The sequence below is a fragment of the Balearica regulorum genome, chromosome 11, assembly GCF_011004875.1.
Source record: "Balearica regulorum gibbericeps isolate bBalReg1 chromosome 11, bBalReg1.pri, whole genome shotgun sequence".
Lineage (NCBI taxonomy): Eukaryota > Metazoa > Chordata > Aves > Gruiformes > Gruidae > Balearica > Balearica regulorum.
The window spans coordinates 86961-112719 of record NC_046194.1 but is presented as its reverse complement, the minus strand read 5'-3'; the positions used below and the strand labels follow the sequence as shown (position 1 = coordinate 112719).

At 39.4% G+C, this 25759-nt stretch overlaps 1 protein-coding gene and 1 long non-coding RNA gene across 8 annotated transcripts in view; one reads left to right on the top strand and one right to left on the bottom strand.

The window, feature by feature from the left end:
• The window catches only part of ZC3H12B (zinc finger CCCH-type containing 12B), a 29203-nt gene extending 8431 nt beyond the window's left edge, over nt 1–20772 (bottom strand). For 2 of the 7 annotated variants that reach the window (XM_075762939.1, XM_075762938.1), the window contains exon 1: nt 2360–6333. In XM_075762939.1, the coding sequence (XP_075619054.1) occupies nt 2360–2970 (611 nt within the window). In that variant the 5' untranslated portion in view covers nt 2971–6333. Of the gene's footprint in view, nt 1–2359; nt 6334–19975; nt 19993–20369 lie in introns of those variants that run through there. The other 5 variants (XM_075762934.1, XM_075762937.1, XM_075762933.1 and 2 more) reach the window with 5 other exon arrangements.
• Nucleotides 20773–21244: 472 nt separating this feature from the next.
• On the top strand, nt 21245–23978 carry LOC142603292 (uncharacterized). The gene is made up of 3 exons (XR_012837183.1): nt 21245–21340; nt 22922–23042; nt 23789–23978. It is a non-coding gene; the product is annotated as an uncharacterized LOC142603292 (long non-coding RNA).
• The last annotated feature ends 1781 nt before the right edge of the window (nt 23979–25759 follow it).

Below are 25759 nucleotides of genomic sequence, written 5' to 3'. Positions count from 1 at the left end.
GGGGTTTAATTTTTAAAATGGCTTAAGAAGTCTCTGCAAAGGAAAAAAATTCTTTAGCAGTTTGACAGAAACTAAGTAGAATCTTAATTATGAATCTTACTCAGTCTACCTCATGGGTGCACCTATCCTGATTTGCTAAAGATAGAGTGAACTAAAGAAGCAGGTTTTAAATCCTCTCAGGAAATAGATTAGGAATGCATGAATAATACATAAACACGTATATAAGAGAAGACTATGACAATTATAATATCCTTAGTAGTTAGTCTACACAGGTAAGAGACAGACACAGATCTTTGCATTATGGCTGGATTTCATATTTAGATTCAAGCCAACATTTCCTTTGGCTGAAAAAGAGAGTGCATATATTACTGCTACAGCATATAATTGAATAATAAAAACTAAGAGTTCTGGTTCTTTTCAATTAATATTGTAACTACTTGAGAAAAAAATGTTCTGCCCTTTTTACTAAAAAAAAAAAAACCAAATAAACAAAACCCAACCAAAAAAACCCACAAAAAACCCCCCAACAACCAACCTTCTTTGTTGCACTTCAGTTTGGCTAGCAAAGTGAGCTACTTCCAAAACTGCATTTGAAAAGGATAAACTAGTAAGCCAATGCTATGCTATGCTCCTTGATGCACACTCTTCAAAATGTATTAATTCAATTTTTGCCCCCTCCTTTCTCAACACAGCTGCAATTTTTGATCAATTGTGATAGGATTGATGCTGTCCAGTTAGTTTTGGCACCTACCAGTCATTATTTCTGGAGAGACTTCTATATTAATTTGTGGAAGGGGGAAAAAAAAAAAATTAATGTCTTCAAATCATTCCATCCCTTGCAAAAGTTGCTAACTGAATCACTTCAGCAAGATCCTCACTACGAAAAAGTGGTTGAGTGGCCAGGTCAGGGAAGGTTACACAATGCTGTAGAGGCAGGGGGGGCCGCACGCACCAATGACACTCCCTATTAGAAAAAAACGACCAGGGGTCTAGTTAGCAGTGCTGGGCGGAAAACACAGGAGAGGACTCTCTGTAGCAGCCCTGAAGTGTGTGGGCAGTCCACGCAGTTGGCTGTAATTAAGGAGGCTTTGTGGTGCTATATAACGCCAGGTACTCCTCCCGCTACTTAAAGCGGCTGGCATTTGACTGCACGCAAAGTGGCATCAAGCTGCTGCACCATCCTGTTCCAAGCTGTTAGTTCTGTGTAGCATCCTCCAAAACTATTTACTTCAAGAAAATTTAAATACAGAAAATGCAAATGGTTCCATTTTCCATATATATATAGCCACCTTTCAGTTACAACATATATATTTTACCGTAAAGGCAAGGCCTTAATTTGCATCGTCAATAATTGCAGTATTTTTAAGCACAGGTACAGAAAGAAAGAAAAAAATTTTATCGAATATTGGTGATGTTGTGTTACAGATGCATCTTTTGGATTGATGTAACCACAACGTGGCACTGGAAAATCCTGTATATAAAATATTCTGATAGGATTAGGGATGTTTAAGTATTTCAAAACTCAGAGTACTTGATACATCTATAAAAATCTGAATTTTCTTAATACATTTTAAAAAATTAATTCAGATCACAAATTCTTTCAGAGCAGAAAACTGATATTAAAGGAAATCTATTGTGTGAACACTACCTGAAGAAATCTTGGTATCACTGATGGCTAAAGAGACTGTTTAAAGAACTCCCTCATAGAAAATCATACTTTCTCAATGATAAACAAATCATTGGCTAGCTGAACTGTCTACTCTACAGACACGCTCAAAAGTGGCATGGGACAGATACCACTTGAGTTAATGGTGCCCAAGCAGCCAAGCGCACGTGTGTACGCACGTCTGAAATTACAAGCACCGTATCTGTGTGAGTCAGCATGTTTAGCTCATGCACATCGCTGTACTGATACAGCTAAATTGCTTTGAATTCTGAGCAGGCTGGATCAGCAGGAGCTCAAATACCCTGAAGTCCACTGCATATCATCAGCATACACTGCAATGTCATTTTAGAAAGAACCAAGTTTTCCTCCCCTATTTGGTTGCCTCTGGACATTAAAGAAAAATAATTTTCAATATTGTTCTAGTACTTCAAAAGATTAAACCCATCCACAGAAAAGCACACTACAGCTCGATTGCTAGAACAAAAGATTTGAGGGGAGAACTTTGTTTCAAGAGGAGGGGAGAGGAATTAGAGTAACAGCATAATTAAAAGCCTGGACTAAAAAGTCCATAAAAAAAGATAGATTATCAGTGTAAATATACTACATGACTTAAAATAATTTTGCCAAAGTTGATTGTTCTCATAAATATTTTAGTGATTTATTCTTTTCAAATGTTGTGACAGGGAGACCCACCTCATAGCCACATTGCTTCCATCAATGACAATTGGCCTCAAGTTATCACTGTTATCCACAACTTCATCTTCAAGTGACAATTCAGGGCTTGCTATTTCCTTTGGGCAAGGGCCTCTTGGCACCACAGTACTAGTGGTACCACTGGCACTGCTTTGTCCCTCTGATTCACTTTTGTTGCCAAGTCTCACAAGCTCTGCCAGAACATCATTGATGAGCGCATCTGCTCCCAATTTATTCAGTACGGCCTGGATCTGATCTCCTGCATACCCAAGCTTTAAAGCAAAATCCATTTTAGCTTGGTATTCCTTGTCCAAATTTGTTTTGCATTCATCTAGCTTCAAGTCTTGTGTGATACTGCTCTGTGAAAAACTTGGGCGATCCAAACAAGGGGACCGACAGAGCGGCCGATGTGGTTTAGTGGAAACCTCCTTTTCTCTCCACTGAGTATTGCTACAGCTGCCTCTGAAGTATGGTTGCTCAGGTTCACTTTCTGAGCTCGTCCATTCCTCAGATTCAGCACTGCATTCCCCAGCATCTTGTTCCACATTTCTGTCTTCTCTGGAGTGCCTCTTCTCCATTTTCAGCTTCCCTACCATAGACCAGGCCGTCATCACGTTCAGCTTCCAGCCAGAGATCTCAGTTCTCTTTCATTTCCAAAGCCACCTGGAACTCATACTCAATTGCATTGTGTTGGCCATTTAAACATTTACACGAGGCTGGAGTTAATTTGCCTTGCTTACTATGTTCTGGCATAAACAACACCAACATGAAGTTCCTTCAAAAAAAAAAAAAAAAAAAAAAATTAGCTTTTGACAAATTCTGCGAAATACTCAACTACAATGATTTTGTTTACAAGTCAGTAGAAGTCTCTAGTCATTCACATTTCTGTAAAAATTCATCATAATAAAGCATATAATTATGTTGTCTTTTTAATCACACATTAAACTCTCTTTCCCTCCCCCAGTTACTCTACGTACAAAAAAAACCCTACACTTCCCACACAATAAACTTACAGCTGGGATTAATGGAGTATCTCAGTAATATTTAAAGATAATACAACAAAAAAGGGTGACCCACCACATTTACTAGAAACCTGTCTTTACAACCATCTACTGCAGGAACAGCCTGTCTACATCAGGAACAACTGTGTGGAGTTCCAGTATGCGTAAAATTTAACATAAACCATTTCGGCTTCTTTCAGTAAGGGTTTATTGTCAGAACCAACAAGTTAAGTTTACTGCAAGCTGGCTGTTAGACAGGCAGAGGTCAATAACAAGACACACAAAGGTTCTGCACGACGATCTTCTTGTGCTCTCTTTACTGTACCTACTGCACTGAAAATTCCAAAATCAAGGATGGATATTACTGCATTTTGTCAGAGAGTCAGGATAGACACTCATAATTCTTGTCTTATACCAGAAGAAAAATTGTTCAAGGAATTCTAGCGAGAGGTCTGACAAACTAGAAGTTTCAAGTGGCCTGTGAAGGGCTGAACTCATGTCATACAGCCTTTGAAAAATAGTTCTTAAAAGGAATTGCACCTATAGCAGTGCATGTTTTAGATAAAATAGTAAACTAAGACCTAGATATAAATACAGGTAACGGGAGAAAACTGATTACCAAAGTAATTAGCTAGAGGCCTACTTTCAGAAAGCTGCAAGTCCCACTTTCCTCTCCTCTGTAAAACAGCAGACTTGAGAATGCAGGATCCAGCGTAACGAAAAATAATGATGTAATAGCCTTGAAGAAACCATTTATATTAAATCCACTTTCTCATTTTGATAAATCTTGCTTTTGTTAAAGTCACCTCTTTTAGACGTAGCTACAGACAAAGAGAAGACAGACTGAAAGATAAAAAAATGAAAGGGTACCAAACTTCTGAAAGAGCACAGTTTCAAAGCTACATCTACTGCAGAGACTTCTGTCAGCAAAGATGTAGTCTGAAGAGGCATGAGAAGCATGATCCTGGATTTAAACAGCAGTCACAGAAGACAGACCTAATATTGATACCAGTATTCCAATATACCTTTGCTTTTAACAGTATAACCAGTTACCTTAGTGTTCTGACAAATGCTGTACATACAAGCTGTGGATGCATGAAAAGCTCTTTCCCAGGATTCCTATGAGAACTTTTGTGACACGAAATAACATGACTTTGACACTGGAACAGAGATTGGTCAAAGATGTCCCTTCCTAATAAGCTCCTCATGCACCCAAAAAGAAGTAAAAATAAAATAAAAATTCAAAAGTATAACTCACGGGTTTTTTTGGGGTTGTTGGTCACTAGTGTAACTAAGAGTAAATTTATCTCTCTCTCGTGCACCTTTTTCGTCTCCTCTCATGTCTCTTCCACTCCTTCAGGCTATGAGCAGGCATTAAAAGAAGACAAAATTTTCCTCAAAAGAGAACAAGCACTCAGCCAAGTATATGAATTATTTATATACAGGACATTATCAAATACACTTGTATTCAAAAGCTTTTTAAAAATCCAATCCCTATCCCCCAAGAGACCACAGCTCTTACTTAATTACTGTGGTCTACCAAAACAGCAAATAATAGGAGAAATACTCCCTTAATGTACAGCAGTATAACTCCCTTGATGCACAGTAATGCCAAATCTAGGGACTAAAAATAAGTATTGGAATCTGTCTTGGGGGGAAAATTGTGTCTAGCGTAGCTAGAAGAGCATCTTTGACATTGTTCATTTTATTATTTATTTAATTTTTTCCCCTAAAAATAGAACTTTAAATTTTTCCACAGAACAAAGTTCACTAGATAGTGAAACCAAGAGAATAATAATGGAAATGCTGACATGCATGAATATATTAATTTAGTGATTTAAAACAAACATAATGAATATAAACCCAAAATCTTACATACTAAAAATATCTTTAAAATCAAAACCCGATTTTTTTTTTTTCCCTGGAAAACAGTATGGACATTTTACAAAGCATTATAAGCCACAAAAGAAAAATGAAAGAACCACCAGTGTGCACATAAGTCAAAGCTTATTCATTCTGAATTTTAATATCCTTTCATTTTTAGGTAATAAGATGCTAAAAAAATCATAGTCCCTAATATACCACTCATCTCAGAAAGCTTTCTTCCTTGATTATTTCCCTACATTAAATGGTGGTTTTCTGTGGCCTATGGGAGTATTTCAGAGAACAGCAGGTCTAGAAGAGTGATAAAATTTTAAAATCAAAACCATAAAAACGTCAAAGTATCTCTAAGACAAGTCCGTATTGGCCTAACAACAAAACCCTGAAATTGTCTCAAAGTGAAACAAAGATTATTAATTTGTAAAACATTTACGCAGTAATATATAATTACTTTAAACAGGCCAAACAGTAACAATCTACAAGACTGCACTCTAGTTTATGCTCTTTTGTTACACGTCTTACTTGACTATGGTAAATTTACATATTAGTGGCGATGGTAGATATATATCCAGAATACAATGAACTCCAACCCCGGTTTCCAGTGACACTGGAAAGTACCTGCCTACTAAAGGTGGGTATTTTACGAATTTCTATGTTTACAAATGAGCAATTTTAGGTAAATATCTTAGATTGAAATTTTATTTGTTTGTGTGCTTTGTTTGCTTTGGGGATAGAGATCTTTCATATTCTATTCAATTCACTTGTGACCTCTTATGAGTGGCTAAGAGAGAATTACTCCCATCATTAACTGTAGAGAGGGGGGGAAAAGGTTTAGAAGAAAAAAACTAGAATATTCTAAAATATAGTCCTATTTCTCATATCATGTGAAACACGGTCTGAGTGAAAATTTCTTTTTATGAATATGAACAGCAAGATTTTCAGCTACAGCTGTGTGGTTCTTAGGTAAGCAAGAAAATTAAATAGCAAAGGTGACTAGCTTCACCGATAACCATTAATGGTCTCAAAATTATTCCAAGCAGTGCCAAATGTAATGACTCTTACTTGTTCCTGTTCTTTTTGTGATACACATACATGCAATTAATTTAATTAGGTCTCACGTATAACCTTGTACCTTGCCAGAACTAAAACAAAGGATATAAAAAATTATTATAAAAAAAAAATTTAAAACAACAAGGTTATCAACACACTGCACCCTCAGCTTACAAAACATTGCATCAAAGTAACACTTTATAAAACCTGTGGTAAGACTCATTTTTTTCAAATTTATGACACTGTACTGCTTTGGCACTGCACAAAGAACAGTGTGATTCTGTTGGTCCAAGTTAAAGATCTCCATTCTTTTTCCCCAAGTTGTCATCATTTCTTCAAGCGTAACGTCACAAGAGTGTTTTTTGGCTTTTGTTAAACTTATCGTGCCTGTTTTTCCACCTCTAGTAAATAATCCTAACCCCTTTGCCAGTGGAAATCTCTTAAGCGACTGGAAATAGCCTTGAAAGTATGATGAAGAGGAAGGAGGTTGTTTAGGTTTTCAAATTTACTGTTAACTTCTCCATTGGTTTTATTTCAGCAAATGATTTTCCAGAAGTAATCAATTTAAATCAATTTTTAGAGGACCAAATTTACATTCTCTTATAAATATTTAAATATTAATTTAAACTACCAGAAAAATATTCCTTCCCAGATGGAAAGTAAATCAACTGGACACACTCAAAGAGATTTTTTTTATAGTTATGAAATAATCTGGGTAACACTATCACTATTACTTCTGCATATAGATTTTTCAACTTTTTCTTTTTTTAAATGACAACTATACAGGTCTGGCTCTTAATTTTTTCCCCTCTTTCTTATCTGGAAAATAATATATCTTATACACATATAAACTGATAGCACCATTTTTTGCATTGTCCCATTTCCACATACATACCTCTAGTTTTCTGTTATTTAACATCATATAAGCAATTTATCATTAATTTGTCCTTCTCTGAAAGTAAGATCTTATTTTAACAAGAAGATAGTTTGATTGTAGTCAGATCTAAATAATCCTGAATTCAAAAATTATTTAAAATATAAACAAATTTAATTCTAAGAACAATTTCTATTACTGCTGCTGGCATACTCACATCTGTCACACAAAGAAAGCGGCTCAGATACAATCCATGCTAGGAAGAAGTATTGTGTATCTAGAAGGACTGCTCTCTGCCAGTCCTGTGCTGTGGTTTACTGTTCTTTGGTTGCTAGTGATAGATTGGTGGATCTGTTACGAAAGCTCACTGTATGGAAACACCCACTTCTACGACTCATCTTGGAGTTTCTTGTCTTTTTTTCATTCATGTCAGTCTTTGCTTGAAAGCCACTAACCTACCTATTACCCCACATTTATCACTATAGATTTACTGTGTGCATTCACAGACTATGATCCAGACCCTCGTCCCTGAGCAAACCAGCTCTCAACAGTGAGAAAAGGCATAGCTACAGAATCTGATTACTGCTTGTCCTCAAATTGCAGTTGTGGGTTTTGGTTTTTTTTTTAAACTAAATCTGCAATCCTATTCTGGAGCCCAGGAGCACTACAGTACAGGTACTACCTCTTTTCAGTCAGTCAGTATTTTGCTCTTACAAGCCTGTCAGCCACTGCCTTTGTCAATGTCCTGGTTTTGGCAGGGATAGAGTTAATTTTCTTTCTGGCAGCTGGTATAGTGCTACGTTTTGGATTCAGGATGAGAATAATGTTGATAACGCACTCATATTTTAGTTGTTGCCAAGCAGTCAAGGACTTTTTAACCTCTCATACTAGCTTGCCAACAAGAAAGCAGGGGGCAGTCAAGAAGCTGGGAGGGGACACAGCCAGGACAGCTGACCCAAACTGACCAAAGGGATATTCCATACCCTATGACGTTATGCTCCATATATAACTGAGGGGTTGGCCGGGAGACAGGGGCTCAGGAACTAGCTGAGCATCAGCTTCGGGTGGTAAGAAACTGTGCTGTTCATCACTCGATTTGATCATAATAACAATAATGATAAAAGAATATACATCATTATTATTGTTACTATCTTCTTTTTCTGTCCTATTAAACTGTCTTTATCTCAGTCCATGAGTTTTACTTTTTTTTTCCTTTTTGATTCTCTTTCCCATCCCACTGAGGAGGAGGGGGGCGGGGGAGTGAGCAAATGGCTATGTGATTGTTTTAGCTGCCGGCGGGTTAAACCATGACAGTCAATGCCAACAATCCAGACATAATCAGTACCACCACTCTGAAAAGGCTCAGAAAGAGCCCAAAGAAAACACATTCTAGAATTATGATGACAGGCTACGGATGAATTAAACAAGTGATAACTGGAATATAAGAAAGACTACATGAAACATTTTGGTATTGTTTCAGTTCACTGTTTGTGCAGACACCTTGACAAGGTAGTACTTTCTGGGCACACTACAGGAGTTTATGGAGAGGTTTTAAAGGGACAAGTGGAAAGAAATTATGCATTTAATATACATGTGTGCAAACATACAGATACATATAAAAATAAGCAGTGTAGGAAAGGATCTTAATATGAAGTGAGAGCCTGGATAAATGCTTTGGTGGATTAACAGAAAGGGAAGACTCAATCTCAGCCATCTCCCTGGCCATAACATTGAGAAATCTCAGAAGTAATCTTGCTGCATGGGACTAGGAAGATAGCCAAGTCTAAGAGGATTCCTAGACTTCAGGCCCACATATCCAGGAGAAATGAAAGCAGTGTTTCAGCCTTTTTCAGTTATAATTAGAAGCTGAACATTTAGGGGGAATTGTAAAATTCTATTCTAAGCCAGAAGTTTGAGCAAAAGGAGAGAAGATCTGCAAATGAGAGATTTGTGAAGCAAACAAATGGTTCAAGCCATTTTAATTAACTCCCCAATAACACGGTATAGAATAAAGACTGAAAGGCAACAGTGATGAGACTTGGGGCCCTTTACAGAAGGAAGATAGATGGGGGAGGATTAAGTGAAGAGACAAGGTGATAATCTCAACTCTGCGTACAAAGTTAGCCTGCAAATGTGGTATGTCTTTATCAGGGTAGTATCAGACTGAATAGTACAAGAGTGAAGTATGGATTACATTTAATCTAGTGCAAGCAATTAATGCATCATGTAGAATAGAATGACAACTTTGAGGCAAAGTCTTTGGACAGGCATATATTCGTTGAACTCTATTTCTGGAAGCAATAGGTGATCTACTGAAAATTCTCTATTATTCTCATCGCCTTTATGCTCACTTTGCCCTTTACGTGCACAGAAAAAAGTTACTGGAAAAAAGCACTAATAATCAGTTTACAGAACTATCCTTGCAGCTAGTTTTTCTTTTTTTTTTTTTTTTTTTGTTTTTTATTGCTTATATTGTACACTTTTTAAAGTTAGTATAGATGCATTAAGAAGTTATCACACAGGGAAAAATAAAAATAAATCCGCTTACAAGTAAAAACAGAGCAAAAATTAAAAAAACATAAATAATTTGAGTGACAGTTGATTTTGATGATAACTACAAAATTGAGAAATGAGTCAGTGTGCCTCAAAACTTTCTCAGAGGAATAAAAGCTCATCTCATAGGTCATAAACAATAACATTGTATCACTGAAATTAGTCTTTGTGTAGTATGAGTTACTTTCTCTGCAAAGACAGCTGAACATGAACACACAATTAAGGACAAAAATGAAAGCTATTAACAATTTCTGATTTGAAGGTATTATAACTCCAAAATATATATCCTGCAGCTTTAAAATTTTAATTCTCATTATGTTCATTGCTAAGCAACCAGGTTTTCCTATTAAACACCTCTTTCAGCAGAGTCACGACTGACTAGTAGAATTGATAATGTGATTCAGAGAAAGGAGTGAGGCAAAATTATCTATATTTTGTTCATAAAGGACCAAACATAAAGCATCTATTTAATTTTGCTGGTATTAAAACAGAAGGAAAATGTCTGCTCAGTAATAAAGTACTGTAATATTTACAAAAAATACTTGGAAATTATTTAACAATTACTATTCAAATGACAATGACTATTAAAGAGCTGGTGCTAGACATACTCTATTCAAAGCCTGTTCATTTCAGAAGGACCAACAGGATTTCTCCTTTTGTATTTTTTAAACTGCCAAATAAACATCTTCACAAGAATTAAAAAACCTGGCACTCTTTTATTAAGAAAATTAAGTTATTCCCTCCATGCCTTCCACATGAATTTTAACGTCTTAGTACCGCTCTTTACTCTTCATTTCACTAACTTATTATTAGCATGCTCCTCTGAATATTCTTCCCTGTAAGACAGGCATACAGGAAGAGGCATCTTTCAGGAAGAAAGCTGTTCTAAACAATATCCAAGTCTTTGATTACTGTGGCTATTTCTACATCATCAGAACCTGACTGAAGTACACAAAGACATATATCCAAGCTAATTTTCATGTAGCTAGCTCAGCCATTAAAAGCAACCAAATCATAACAACATGGGCTTCAACACAAACTGCATAAACCTAGCACGATCCCAGGTTACTTGTTCTACAGCACATGAATGAATGAAATCCATTCTATCATCTTCACAACTGAACAACAGGTAGGGCTGACATACTATATGTCTCCTACAACTACACCTCAATAGATTACAGTGTAGACAGTGTGTAAGCCTACTAACACAAAAGCTGACAAACGTCCTGGTTACACACATACCGATTACAGTAAATTAAGCATCTAAAACCATGGAAACAATATGAGTAGAGAGAAAGAAGTCTTCAAAAATTATTCAGTGTTCAGAGACACTGCATCCAATAGGATCTGCAACACGACAGTGTGCTACAGCACAGACTAGTGGTTACTCTAAAGACATGTTCTTTGAGTACGTTTTTGTGATCTTAAATAACTTCCCCAACACATGATTAATTGCCATTTTCAAGACATTACAATTTGGGCCTGCAGCACAAAAAAAAAAAAAACCCAAACAGAAACGCACTGCACAAGTCTTCAGGAATGTGACAAAGCAGTATTTATTAGGCGGTGGTTATTTTCAGAGGACATAGACAAAGAGCAGCTCAAGATGCATAGATGGCACTGGACTTTGGATTAGCCCTTAATTTTGAAAACCGCCTTTCTACAGTGCTCATGAAAAAAGGTGACACAACTCAACATTGGTGTTTTCATAGCACTGAAGACACAACCTTCTTGTTGTATTCTTACTTCTGGAGTAGTACAGATATTACATATTACTGCTTGCCACTTGGAATCTTTTCTGAAGTAGTGAACTATTTTATCTACTGAGAAAGAAGTGCTTAAAGCTGACAAAGTATATGAGTCACAAATAAAAATGGTAGCTTTTTCTCATTCTAATTATACACTTAGGTGGTACACATCTGCCGGGACAGATTCACAACTGAAGAAAAGAGAAAATATTCTAAAATTAACATTCGCGTATTCTGGAATGGATTTAAAAAAAAAAATTTGGAAGAGTTGCGCTGCATGACATTACATGCAATTCTCTTTTGTCCTTAATAAAAAGAAGAAGAGGTGGTGATTTGTAGTGTTTTGCCTGTGTGTTTATACACCTCAAACCACTAGATTTCAATATTTATCATTATTTTAAACAGGAATACATTACAGTTTACACATGCATACCGTAATAATACATATGTTATAATTCAGCAGGAATTAATCACTTTCACCAATTTATTTTTTGAACCTTAGAATTAATTATTTTCAGCATGTAATAAACGTGGTAGCTTAGCATATTTAATTTTCATTTACTGTGTCAAGTGTTGCAAGACTGTAGGAAAATAGGATAAAATGGGCTTTGTAGAAACTTTTCCTATTTAAGTTGGTCATTTTGAAATTAAAGTGACTCCAAAATGTGATCCTTTTGCAAAAATACAATATTCATAATTTGTAGTCACATACCTCAAGCATACCTCTCAGTGTATCATATGACCAAGATCATATGACCAAGCACTCTGAATTTATCTAGCAGGACCTGGAATAAAGAATTCTGCCCTTTCATTCCTTTTAAAACCGTATTTTACATAGTTTTCTTAAGACTGTCCTAAGAGCTACTGTACTTAGCAAACAACACTCATACAAGCATCAAATCATTCACAGATGTATAGCACATATATCCTGATAGAGCATCTATAAAAAGACCAAAATATATACGAGTCACTCAGTGAAGGAAAACAAGTATATCAGGCTTTGACCAAGATAAAAGCAGCTGGCTTTTGATGCAAATATCATTAACATCACGTATAGTACTTCGATTGCTGAGGAGTAAGGAATCTTCCTCATTTAAAAGGAAATCTTATCTTCTTATTTGAAGATACTTAAAATGAACACAAGTTCAAATACCTTCTGTGCTTTTTAATCTAATAAATTAAACCAACTTGTTTCTGCATTCTAGAAGAGATGGTCTAAACCAAAGACCTGAGCACAGATCTGCAGCTCATTTATACATTTAGAGACATGTTTAATCAGTATTCCCAGAGCATGCACTAAGTCAAATAGCATTTTTAACAGAAGCATTAAAATGGCAGATCAGAGTTTTTAGTCCCCTGATAGTTAGAGCCATATAAATGACAGAATTTTGATTCAGTTTAATGGATTTTTTCTTACCTTACTACACAATGTCAGTCTCAACACGTTAATGGGAAGTTTCAACACTGTCATTTTGATGAGCAGAGAAACCTTAAATTCACACAAATCGGAGGCCTGATACTGTATAGTCTTCTATCATTCCAAACTCAGACTAACATCAAGAAAAATATTTTACTTTTTCTACTCACTATGACTATTTTGAAATAAAACACTGCTATACATTAAGTCTAAAGTAAAGTACTAGCAGGTAATACCAGTAGTGAACACCTTGCCCTTAAAATTAATATTGAAAAAACAATTGAAAAATAGCCTGCTGGCTATGGCTAGTAATATTTCTTATTTATAAACTTCCTCCTCTCTGAGCATTTTAAAAGAAAAGCAAATTTGCCATTTCTGTTTCTGCATCCATCTCTCTCAACCACCTTTGGAGTAAAACAATAAGGAGTGTGACTTAGCACACTCCTGTTAGAGAGGCAAAGAGCAAAAGATTTTCAGTGTTGACTCATCAGTTAACATGAATGTAATCATCACCACCCAACCATGAAGGGGATATTCTTTCTTAACAAATGCTGAGGGAACACTCGTAATGGTAGAAGAGGTTCAGCTGTGCAGAGAGGACTGAATTTGAGGAATCCACACACCAGAACGTACAGAACTAGCAATGACTTTAGAAATACCAGTAAGCTTTACCTTTCTGATCTTCTGTATCTTTTTGTGCCTACACGTGTCCTGTCTACACAGAACAGTGACGGAAAAAAACCCACTACATACACACACATACAACCACAGATAGATAGAGTCATCCATAGATATACACATAAGTCCTGAATCTGTCTATGCATCACTTGATAGTTTTTCCTTCCTAAATGCTGCAAAACCTTAAGTCACACAGCTGTTGTTCTACCAACTTCTATTCCACTGTCCCTAAAATCCCTCTACCACAGCTGGCTCAGTTTAAAACAAATGATGAATGCTGTGCGAGAACTATGGAAATTCAGAGTCACTGCCAATGATGTAAGGTAAGGCACTAAGCTAGCAGATCAGTTAATTTTCAAATTTGATGAGAATATCCATGGGTATGACAACTTAGATTCATGCAATCTTGCCATAGACTCTTAACCAAAACACCTAAGCTAAGAACTTACTTGTCCATGACTCCCTACAGTATGAAGAGGCTGATGGGCTCATCATGCCAGCTGGAAAAGGGATTGGGTGGGGATTTTTTTTTTGAAGGGGGAGTTAGGGGAGAAATTTTTATTTTTTTTTTTTAAACACAAAGAGGAACAACATCCTGCACACAAAGGCAAGAAAGAACCATCATGGCAGACAAAAATATCTTACGCAAGCATTGTCATACAAGAAAGTAATTGTCCAACTACCTCCCTAAGAACCTCAGTTTCTCACTTTCCATTTCAACATTGCTGAATACAAGTGATTAGCGTTTGGCTGGACTACTGAACAAGGCATCAGAGAGCAACAGCTTCATTCAGCAATGACAAGATATTCAGCTGAATTACATCCAAGAGCCACTGCTTACTTCCCAGACTGTGAAAGTTAATGAGCACAACCCTCCCTTTTTATGGTCTTTTTATTTGAGTAAAATTAGATAAAATACTACAACAATTCTAGTGATCAAGACTTAAAAAGAAGAAAACAAACAAACAAAATACCCCCAAAACTTCCCATATCTGCCACTCAGTTCCAGCAGGTTACAAAGTCAGAGATCTTGTTTTGGCTGACCTTGATGAAAACTTCCTTGTTCAGCTTAGCAGAAATGGTACCGAGTTACTATGCTATTATGCTCAACCTGAAGACTAAACAGAAAAGCATAGCACTTTGCTGCATCAGAAATAAGACCTCAAAGAAGGCGCTCGGAACTTCATTTTTCTAACTCAGCTCAAACTGTTGTATTGTACATCACAAACATTAGGCATCTGCCCTGCAGGATTGTCTGACAAGTTTTAAAAGTATGACTGAACATATGTGGCACTTTTCCTTGGCTAACCTTTCATAAAGGATTCAGAAATTAACCTAGAGACCATTTCAGACAATGCCAGGAAAAGCAAAACATGATCCTGTTAAGAGACAACAGGGAAATGAGTAAAGGCATTTCAATCAGCTAGAAGTTTGAGAAACCATGGCACTTCTGAAAATCCAAAATACAACCTATTAAACACTAAGGTCACAGTAGATGTGGAACATTAAATAAAACAATGTATTCTTTGCTGTGCAAATATGCGATGAATCCCTAGGCCCAAGTCTACAGCCTTTACCAAGCCTAACCTTGGAAAAGAAGTTATTTTGCTTTGGCGATGACTGCAGGATTTAATTCAAAACATACAATAGAAACAATACCATAGAATAGAAAACCTGGGAGGCAGGTATCCATTTTTCACCTCATTCTTAGCATATTCTGGAGTTTAACAAAACTGAAAAATTGTACTAAGAAACTACAATATCACCTCAATGTTTGAGGTACTTCACATTGATTTCAGTAAATACTTCAAATGATCACTGATAACAGTATTAGGCTATACATAAAAGCAGCGTCTAGTATGTCACATAGTGGACTTGAAATTGCTTGTAAAGGAGTCAACTACAAATTAAGTGTGAGCTGAAGAGAAACGCAGAGGTAGTATAGAATTTAAGCATCTTACCGAAAACTTCACTCATTTTGTCACACTCATAAGTACGAATTCAAAGGGACAGGATGGACATAGCTGGAATTATAAATAGAGGAAGTGGCATTTTAGCTGTTTCTTAAGATACGTCATTTGCGTGTGGAGTTAAGCAATTTCTTGACCTAGAAAGAACAGGTAGTGCTGAGCACAAGACAAGTATAAAGTACAGGCCAGACTTCTGAAGGGAAGGAAATGGAATGTTTCTATTGCACTAGGTATTCAATCACACTTCCTAAGACAGAGAAAAAAAAAAAAAAAAAAAGACAGTAAACATGCATTCAAAAAGAGGTGTTCTAACAATAATATAGTACCTCTTTCCACCACCTCTTTCTAATAATCTTAAGCAGTTACAGCTAGCATTATTGCTACTCAAAAAGTCTGTTGTTCCCTACCAAGGCAACATTTACACTTCAGTTGACGACATTATGTAAAATAGGAGCAGGAGCATAGCCCCTTAGAAGATTACTTGTTAGCAGTTCCTTATAAACTGAGATCATGTATTTAGATCTAAAACCAAAGCAATACACTGACTCTCCTAAACTACATTCTGATAGGAGGCCGTTATGTATTACCTACTCTGCAGATCTAAATGACTCATTAATGCTCTGGGAAGGAAAAAAAAAAAAAGTTGTGATTGCAGCTAAGTCAAAGACCCATCAAAGATGTGATGCATCTTATCATCTTAACTTACACTAATTCTAATTTTGTAATTCAATATTTAGAACACTACTTTGATAGACTAAAGCAAATGTTCCTTTAACCAAAAATCTCGTCCAGAAGCAATCTTTGAGAAACCTGAAAAAAAAAAGGTATTCTGTTTCCAAAGGTCTCAGTATACTGGGGGACCCTCACATGCTATGCCCTCCAACAAGAGGCAGGATGTACTCAGCTGTTAGGATATATGCTTTCTGATAAACTGTAACGACTTTAGAAGCTACTGAAAAAATATGCCAGAAGCGGAGACACACACCTCGCTCAGTAAGCATCAAACAGTACCTTTATGGAAAGCAGCCAGACGAGCTTAAAGGTATCTTGTGACTTTAGATTTTCACACCTGTTACCTTGCTTTTGCAAAACCAAAGTCAGTCCATCGCTAATTAGGTCTGCTTTGAGCAAGGTGTTGGGACTAGACCTCCTGAAGTCCAATCCAAACTAATTACTCTTTTATTCTAAGATTCCTTCATTCTTATCATGACAACACTGCTCATTTCCAAGGTGAAGAAGCTGGAAAGGCATCTTCAAGAAGACAAGTGACAAAGCCTACTGCTTTGCTTTCAAAACCAGCAAATCCCTATGCTCCAGCAACTTAATCTCTCCCTTTCTAAAGGGAGATCTACAAATGCACTAGGCCTGAGAGAGGAAGGTTTTTTGGTGTGGTGGGTTATTTTGTTTTAGGGGGTGGTTTTCTGTTCATTTTTTAACTCAGGACAACCTAAAAATTGGAAAAGGGAAAGACTTGTCAAAGAGTCTGAAATTAGTGTTTGATCTTGGGGAAAAAAAAAAAAAAAAAAAGCAGAGGGGTCAGAGGGGGTAATCACATGTGGTTATTAGTTTAAAATTATCAGACTTAGTTTTGACTTCATGCGATTTGGCTGAGGCGTCTGTGCATATGTTATATTTCTTGTGGATGTCCTTACTAATAATAATTAAGAGTCTAAACTTTTGGCTTTAGTCTAAGGTTGATACTCTGTCCCTGTCATAGCATTCCCCTCCAGACTCAGATAATCAGAACAGATGTTAATCTTGATGAGGGGACTCTCTGCAGATGGACTGATTGTGGAAAAGCAGCTCTTATATTTCAACTACGTAACCAAGAAGTACCTCGGCCTTCTATGCTAGGATTTGTAAAAGGTTTTAGTTAAACTGTACCATGATATCCTAATGAAATTCTAGGAGGCCCACAACAAACCATGTAAAGCCTAGGTTTATTTTGACATGGTGATTCAACCTGCTTTGCTAGCAAGCAATGTCAAAAATAACTCATGTAAGAAAATGAAATACAATAGCTACCTTTAAAACTCAAAGACACTTAGCTGAAGTACTTGTTTAAATATAGAAAGAACATATATATTTGAATAAAAACTGCCAGCTAACGAAGAGTTTTTATCATTATGGCCAAGCTCCTGAATAAATTGTTCACCTCAGAACAATAAAACTACATCTTAGGAGATGCTATACTGCTTAGCTCTGCACTTCCAAATATGTTTCCTAAACCTGAAATATATCAAACGTAATACTACTTATCACAGCATCAGAAAGCCTAGATCTATAAAGGCGGTCATGGCATTCTTACTTCCAGATGATTTATCTGTGTTACCATGAATATATCATCAAATACAGCTTATCAACAAAAAGAGGCAATTCACAGGAAATAAAAAACCCACATTAACAGATGTAAAGAATTTTTAAAATACCAGTATTATTACTCAAACACGCTTTTCATTTATAATGCTTAGGAAAAAAATAGCCTTTTACAATAACCTTACAAAAAATATACGTTTATATATATGAAAATATATTTGTCCACCCACGTACACATGGCTCTTCAAAGCCCTTTATGTCTAGCAGATTCCACGATCAAAATAGGATAGCGTTCTCAGGGATGTGTGTGAGGACTAGGTAGCATTACAGCCACTTGTATATTTTTTAATGTTATGAGATGGACAAATCAATATATCAAACTAATTTACAATCTGGCAGCACCTGGAAACTTCTTCCGAGTTTATAAATTCCATTTCTTCACCTTTCCAAGCCCTGCTTCCATAACTGAACTCACCTGCTGCCTGCCTTATTCCCAAAAGCTCCAACGCTTCTTCTGCTCTTGATGTAAACAGTAACAGAGTGAAAGTGACCGAAGCAATGTTTTATTTCTATTATTCACATATCCATAGTAGAATTGTAAGTGTTTAACAAAATGACATTTCAGTTGCAAACTGTAAAGTGGCTAGGAAAGTCAAAACCAGCAGATGTCTACAATGGAATAACTTCAATTGGAGAAGGCATCCAGAAAGATCAAAGAACAGAAAGCCAGAATTTACCTCATTCACAGCAGTTGACACTAAGAATTGAATTTTTTACTAGTTCGCCTGCATATAAAGTGTCATTGGTGTCCATTCACCCTCTTAACACCTTTTCTTTCCATTCTTTCTGAATAGTGAGTTTGGATGCCATTAGATTTTTTTTTTTTTAAAATACATCTTAAAGAGGTCATTCAAATGAAATTGACTTAGGAAACTTTACAGATTGCTTCTATTAAAACTTGTGAAGCATCAGATCATTTTAGAAGACAAACAGCTCACAGGTCCAGAACATGTCAACAGCCACAGGATCGATATATGGAAAACATATGACAGTGAAAAAGAAAAGACATATTCCAACAGCAGTTAAATTGTTCTAAATTTGAGGATGACCTTGACATTCCCACTAACCCATTTTTCCAGCAAGAAGCAAAGGTAACTTTATAAGTGACATTAGCTACACTTGTGAAACACACCTGTCAGTTCTATATACTATAGTCCATTTATAACATCTGGCAAGCAAAGGATATATCTAATCAATAAATGATATCTCCTATACAAAAATGACTACTTGACAGAAACATCCTTTTCAATAAACAAACATACCAAGCATAAGAAGTCAGATGGCTCTGGAATGCTGCACGCTCCCAGGCACTCAGAACTACTGATACGGATAAAGGAAGTTCATAAGCGACCAGTATTTTAATTTTCTTTCTATCCCTGCTTCCCATTTATGACAATACATGCTAATCACTGAAACACAGCATAAGATTTTTTTTAAAAAAAGTATCACATGTATCTCAAGAAACCTGAAGTAATTTAGATCCGCATTTATCAACTTAAGAAGACACAACGTATCTTTTGATTCAACTTTACTGTTTGCTAACTTGCAAAGGAAATACGCAGCTCTTGAGATGTAATCTCTAAAGGATTAAATGACAATTAGAAAAGCAGACAGCTATGAAAAATAACATTTTTAAATGAAGTGACTAGAAAAAGTATCTCAAACCTCATGAATACTGCAGTGAGTGACCAGTTCCTTATTCACATTCGCACTATAAAGCAAAATGGAAGGATGCAAGTAGTGATCATCAGGTACCCTCTACAAAAGTAATTTCCTTATTCCACCACCTCGCTTTCGTTAACGCAAGTTTATTGCTACCCTTCTTATGCTCGGACGCCAAACACCTTCTTCAAGAGCACGCTAACGCAGCCTTCGCAATCCCTCCTTGGCATTTCCAATCACTAAATGAAACCAGGCGAATTTCCGGACTGAAACTCGAGTGTCCAGGTCACTTCAACCGCCCTGCCACAGCAGCCCCCGAGGCTCAACGCACGCTCCTGCAGGCAGCTGCGAGAACGGCGGCGCCAGGTCCCCGAGAAGGCCCCGTGCCCCCTCACGCAGGCGGCACCTGATGCGGGGCGGGCCGCTGCACGCCAAGGACAGCGGCCACCCCGCGGGGAGGGAGATGCCGGAACGAGCAGTCGCCCCTCCTCCCGCCCCTCCCCGTGCGCGCAGGGCGGCGGGGGGCACCCCCAGGGTGGCCGGCAGAGGCGGCGGCTGCTTACCGCCGAGACGGGCGATGGAAGGCCGCGCCTCGACTGCTGCCAGGCCGGGAGGCCGCCCGGCGGGGCGGCAGGGGGCGTCCTACCGGCCTCTCCCAGCGGGCAGACCCCCTCCGCCGTGCCGCGGGCTGGCGGGGAGGAGGGGGCTCCGCCGGGGCGCTGCGCTGGTGCCCCTCCCCGGGCCGCCCATCACCCTCCACCCGACCCCCCCCCCCCCCCTTCCCCCAGCCGGGGCCTCACCCGCTGTTGTCGCTGCAGACACCGCCCGCGGCTCCCTGCGGGATCTGGCGGCGGAGAGGCGAAGGACGGCGGGGCTCGGCGCGGCCGCGGCACGGGCCCCACTCCGGCCGCTCCCGCCGCATGGAGGGGGAAGGGCAGGCCGGAGCGAGGGGAGAGGAGGAGGGGGGGGATGGAGGAGCAGAGCCAGGACGGGACGGGATGTGGAAGGAAGGGGGAAGGCGTGGGAGTGGGGCTCAGCGCCGGCGGGAGCCCAGGGGCCGCTGCCTGCGCCTCATCCCTGCCTGCGCCTCAGCCGGGCCAACGCCGCTGCTCGGGCGCCGTCGCCTAGCAACCGCGCCCAGCCCCCGCTGCTGCAGGCGCCCGGCTCCTCGCGGCGCCCCGCGCGCTCCCGAAGGCGGCGCACGCGGCGGCGCGCACGCGGCGGCGCGCGCCCGCCAGCCTTTCCCCTCCCGCCTGGCGCGGGGGCGGTGCCGGCACGTTCCCCTCCGCCCCGCCCGCGAGACGGGGTGCGCGTGCAGGGGACGGAGCCGCGCCGGCGGCAGCCCACCGCGTGCCCGGGGCGCGAGCGTGCGCACGTGCGCGGCCGAGCGTCGCTCCGCAGGGTCGCGGCGCGCGGCGCGGGACGCATCCGCCAGCGCTTTGCAGAGTCGCTTTTGCAAACGAGGCCGCTGTGGGTGTGTCTTCCTGCTCGCGACCAGCGCCTGGCTCGTAGAGCACCACTTCCCGGAAACAGGCGGTAAAGCGCCGCGCGTGCTCGCGTCCCGGAAGGGAAGGGGAAAAGGCAGACCGTTCACTCCGCGTTGTCCCCTGCGGGCATCTGCCCCCCTCGCTGGAACGAGGCGGGGAGGGTTGGGGGGCACAGGTGGGCCGGCACGCGCAGATTACCGGAATGGAGCACGAAATGAAGGACGTGACTAAATTCAGGTCTGTTTAGGCCCACCTTTGGAATGGACCAAGATTAACATACGCAGGTACTTTAACTCACCAGGATGCTAATGGGCGCTCTTACACACAGTATATATTGAAGGATTAAGAAAAAACGCAAATACTTTATGCTTTGCATAAATCTGACACTGAAAGACTAGGTGCTGTTAGACCACAGGGCTGGCGTGCAGTTGCCCCCTGTCGCGCCCAGTGCTGCTGTTGACTGTACCTTCAGATTCCCAAAGCCTCCTGAAACCAGCTGCAGCTTCCCTTAAAATGTGAAGTGGGCCGGCACAATTGGGGCGGCCCAGCTCTAGGAAAAGATCTTGCAAATGTCACATTTTCAAGGCTCAAAACCCCAATGAGATACAGAAAGAATCCATTTCCATTTTAAAAACTCAGGAGTTTAAAGGAAATTTCACGACTTAGCATGCACCGTTTTGCCCCATCCATTTTCTGATCTTTAGGTTTGACAACATCGCTACCCATTCTACTCGTGGTGACTTGTACGTAATCCAGCAGTCCACTGGCCAAAGTTCAGTCCTGTTGTGTGTTTCATTGAGGGCTCTTCTCCATTAGTCTTTATTCTCTAATATTTCTTTTAATTTTTTCTTTTTTTTTTTTTTTGTTTTGTACAAATCATGGAGTTCGTATTCCTATATTTTTAATTACTTTACATGAGAGGTCCTGCCAGGAGCCTGCTCCAGCACGGGATCCCCACGGGGTGAATAGAGTAGAATAGAATACAACAGAACAGAATAGAAGAATATTTTCAGTTGGAAGGGACCTACTGTTATAGAAAAAGTTAGTCAAAACTTAGAGCTGGCAGCTTAAACATTAATAGTGAGAGTAGACAAAGCCTATCGATCGTGGTATACGAACTGTAACAACCATGTTACGACATGCTGAATAGCTAAATACAGAATTGGCCAAAACTGACCTAAGAGGATGTGCTTTGTGTAAGAAGATGACAACTTAGCAACCGCTTGGTAACAAAAGAGCAAACAAATCAAACCAATAAAAAAGCAAGAAGATTCCAGACCTTCATCGTAGAATCACAGAACGGTTTGGGTTGGAAGGAACCTTAAATATCACCTAGTTCCACCCGCCCCTGCCATGGGCAGGGACACCCTCCACTAGACCAGATTGCTCAAAGCCCCATCCAACCTGGCCTTGAGTACTCCCCATTCACAACTGATCCTTATTCATTGTCTGTTCCAGAAATACATCTTCTACAATGCCTGCAAGAGTGCATTTGCAAAAATTTGATTTGTATAATACAGATAAATCCTCAAAATCATTACTTGGAAGATTCGTAAGAGACTGAAATAATTTTTATAATGCTCGAACCCTTCAATTTATTTCTAATTTATTGTCTAGTGGAACTGATAGAAAAAGAAGGTAGATGTTTTGTGCAGGTCATCTGAGTTTTTAACTATTGATTATTAAATATAATTAGTGATAAATAGATTATCAACACTAATAATCTTTTGTATGAGGGAGGTTTTTTGATCACTACTGCCACTTGCTCAGGTGTTAGGTGAACCTCAATCACTGCTTCTCATGATGTCCAGTGCTCTCATCTTTTATTCTTCATTCTCTCTTCTTATTTCTTGTCTTATATTTAGGTAAATTATTTGGAACAGGAACCACCAGCTTTAGTCCTTGGATTTCTACAGTGCTAATTATGAAGGGTTCCTGCTCCATAGCTTAAGACTGTAAGCACTACTGCGATGAAATTCCTGACAGGTAAGATCTCACTGTTCAGAGATACCAACTACCTACAATTCACATGATCTCTCAGAGCGGACACCTCTACTCTCATGAAAACCATTTCTCAAAAAGCAAATACCAATTTACTAATGAAGTGTAAAAAAGTAATCAAACTATCCACTATTAATCCTTGAGAGAATGTGGCTTGCTTCACATCCTGAATCAACCCAGGCGCTTCAGTGGCTGGTCAAAAGCAATCCATCACAGGATTTATCTTTATTATGGTTAAGATGATAAGAGAGTGAAAGGCAGGACATACAAAAATCAATTAAGCTATATTCCCTAACTATGGCTATTTAGGTTTCTCAGTTTAGGGCTGTTTACTACAGCTATTAGCGACTTCCCTGCCTCAGACTGAGGACAAACCTCAGTCACAGCAGCTCAGCTCTGAAGCCTGTTTTCTGGCTTTTTATTTCTTCCAACTTCAGCACACCTTCATCCAAGCGTCTCCACAGCTTCCGTTAACAACTTCCCGGGGGGGTGGGGGGGAAGGGTAAGGGTGATTCCCACACCTTGAGTCCATTATATTGCACAAATCTTCCATGTGAAATGCCAGGGACTATGGCATGTGAAGAGTCTCTGAGATCAATTTTTAGCTCAGAACCAGCCATTTTACTTACACTATGTGAGTTCAGTTATCAAGTATTGCAGTAATACATGGCATTAGTTTCTGAGATTTATGGTGGCTTCATAACTTCATGCAAATTTATAGTACTTTACAGGTATATACAAAAATGGGATCCCTGCTCCAAAACAGGATAAGGGACAAAAGTGGTAAACAGAAGCAGCAGTAAAAGGACTTTCAGAGCACTGACTGCCACAGAGAACTAGAGAATAGTAAAGAGCAGGTTGAAGAACACGGGTGAACAAAAGGGGGGGGGGAAAAACCCACCCTGCTTATCCGTGCTTAATGAAAACTAATCATTTTTGCTATTAAAACATCTCATTTTTTAAATGAATGGGGGTATGATACTGGAGTCTGCATTCATTCCAAATTCCCATTTACTTCGCTAGGAATTAAAAGTGTTTAAAAAGATGACTAAAGCTATTATTATCAGGGGAAAAAATGAGCAGAAATCTGCAGTGCACTGGTTCTGATGTCATCCTTGAGTGCTGAAGAGTTTTTATGACTGACCTGATTTCCTGGATCACTCTTTTCCACTGATCAGTGAAAGCAGAAAAAAACCCGCAAAATTGCATCTCTGGGGAATTTCAGATTCTCACACTGCCTGGGACAGGGTCTGATCCACGTTACATTACAGTGATCACTCCACGTAATTTATGTAGGAAAAATAAAATACCACTGATAAACATTTGCTGCCTCAGTTACAAAAGGTTTTGCTTAAACATCATCATTAGGCAAGCAGAGCAGGGCAGGGCAGAGAAGGTATATACTAGCAAAAGTTCTTTGGAGACTGGTCTGGTATCAGATATCAGGAATTTAAGCCTTTTCTTCCTTCTTGAGAAGAACTCAAGAGAAGGTAGAGGGAATGTTAGCCTGTCACAGTCCCATCTACAGGCCTAAATCTCTTTTGTTTCCCAGAACATTTTGCATTTTTACTTTTTGCTTTCATTTTGGTGCCTGGTTTCTCAGTAGGTTTTCTGTATTTGTTTCAGACTATGCGTGCCATTTCCAAAGGTAGCAAGTGATATTTTTATTGTAGTTTTAGTTTTAGCTCAGCTGAGTGCACAAGAGAAGACTGTGTGATTCTTCATCACGACAATAAATGGGAAAGTTCCGGACAATATTTAATATAAATGCATCAGCAACTGAATGAGAACACACTTCAGTTTCTTTAAATTAAACGACCAGGAGTGGAAATATTTACAGGTAAATACGAGCTACTCCTCTGAAGCCTTGGACAGACAAAAATTCTAAATTATCTTTATTTTCAGATCTGTTTGCCTGCCTTCCTCCCAGCTGCCACTCCAGTCTCAGGCCCCATCTCTTCTCCAGACAAACCCTCCTGGCTGCCTACGCTTTTTCATTCTCAGTGACCCCTGGTGAAAGGTCCTCCTCTGCCAGGACACATTCTTTCATTTTTCAGCCCTCTGAGGAGTGCTGCTGTCTGAGTCGAGAACCTCATGCAGATGCTTACATCCATGCTCATGGGTAACAACTCATCCAGGCCCCAGGCCCCTGGCCGTGTTGAGAGGTCACTAAAGAAGCAGGAACAGGTCATCGTAGTGGCAGGCTATGTGGCATATTTGTAAGGGTAACTCAACCCTGATCAGGTCAAAACCCCTACCTCAAAGCAAGGATCTGCAGCACTTGGATTAGTATGGAGACATCTTTATCTAAGTGTTTTTTTAAAAGTAATATGGAGACTCCTGCACCTCCCAGATGGCCTTTCCTAGTGAAGATTTCTGTAGTTGGACATTTTACTGAAATCTGTCCTAAACTTTCTGTATTGCTCATTAAATAGATTACTTTTTAGACTTCTCTCTCAGGTGACCGAGGGGATTATTTGCTATGATGACACTTCTAACACCTTTTTCACACGGAAAGACTATCATTATTATGAGCTGCATCTATACCATCCTATTTGCTCAGCGCTGGAGGCAGAGCACAACACCCCAATGGCTCACACTGCGTATTACCTCATACTCTAGTTTGCTAGCTTTCCAGGCACAGATATTCATACACGAGGTGGACCGCTTGCTGCAACAGTAGAGGCGACTGGCTCAAGACA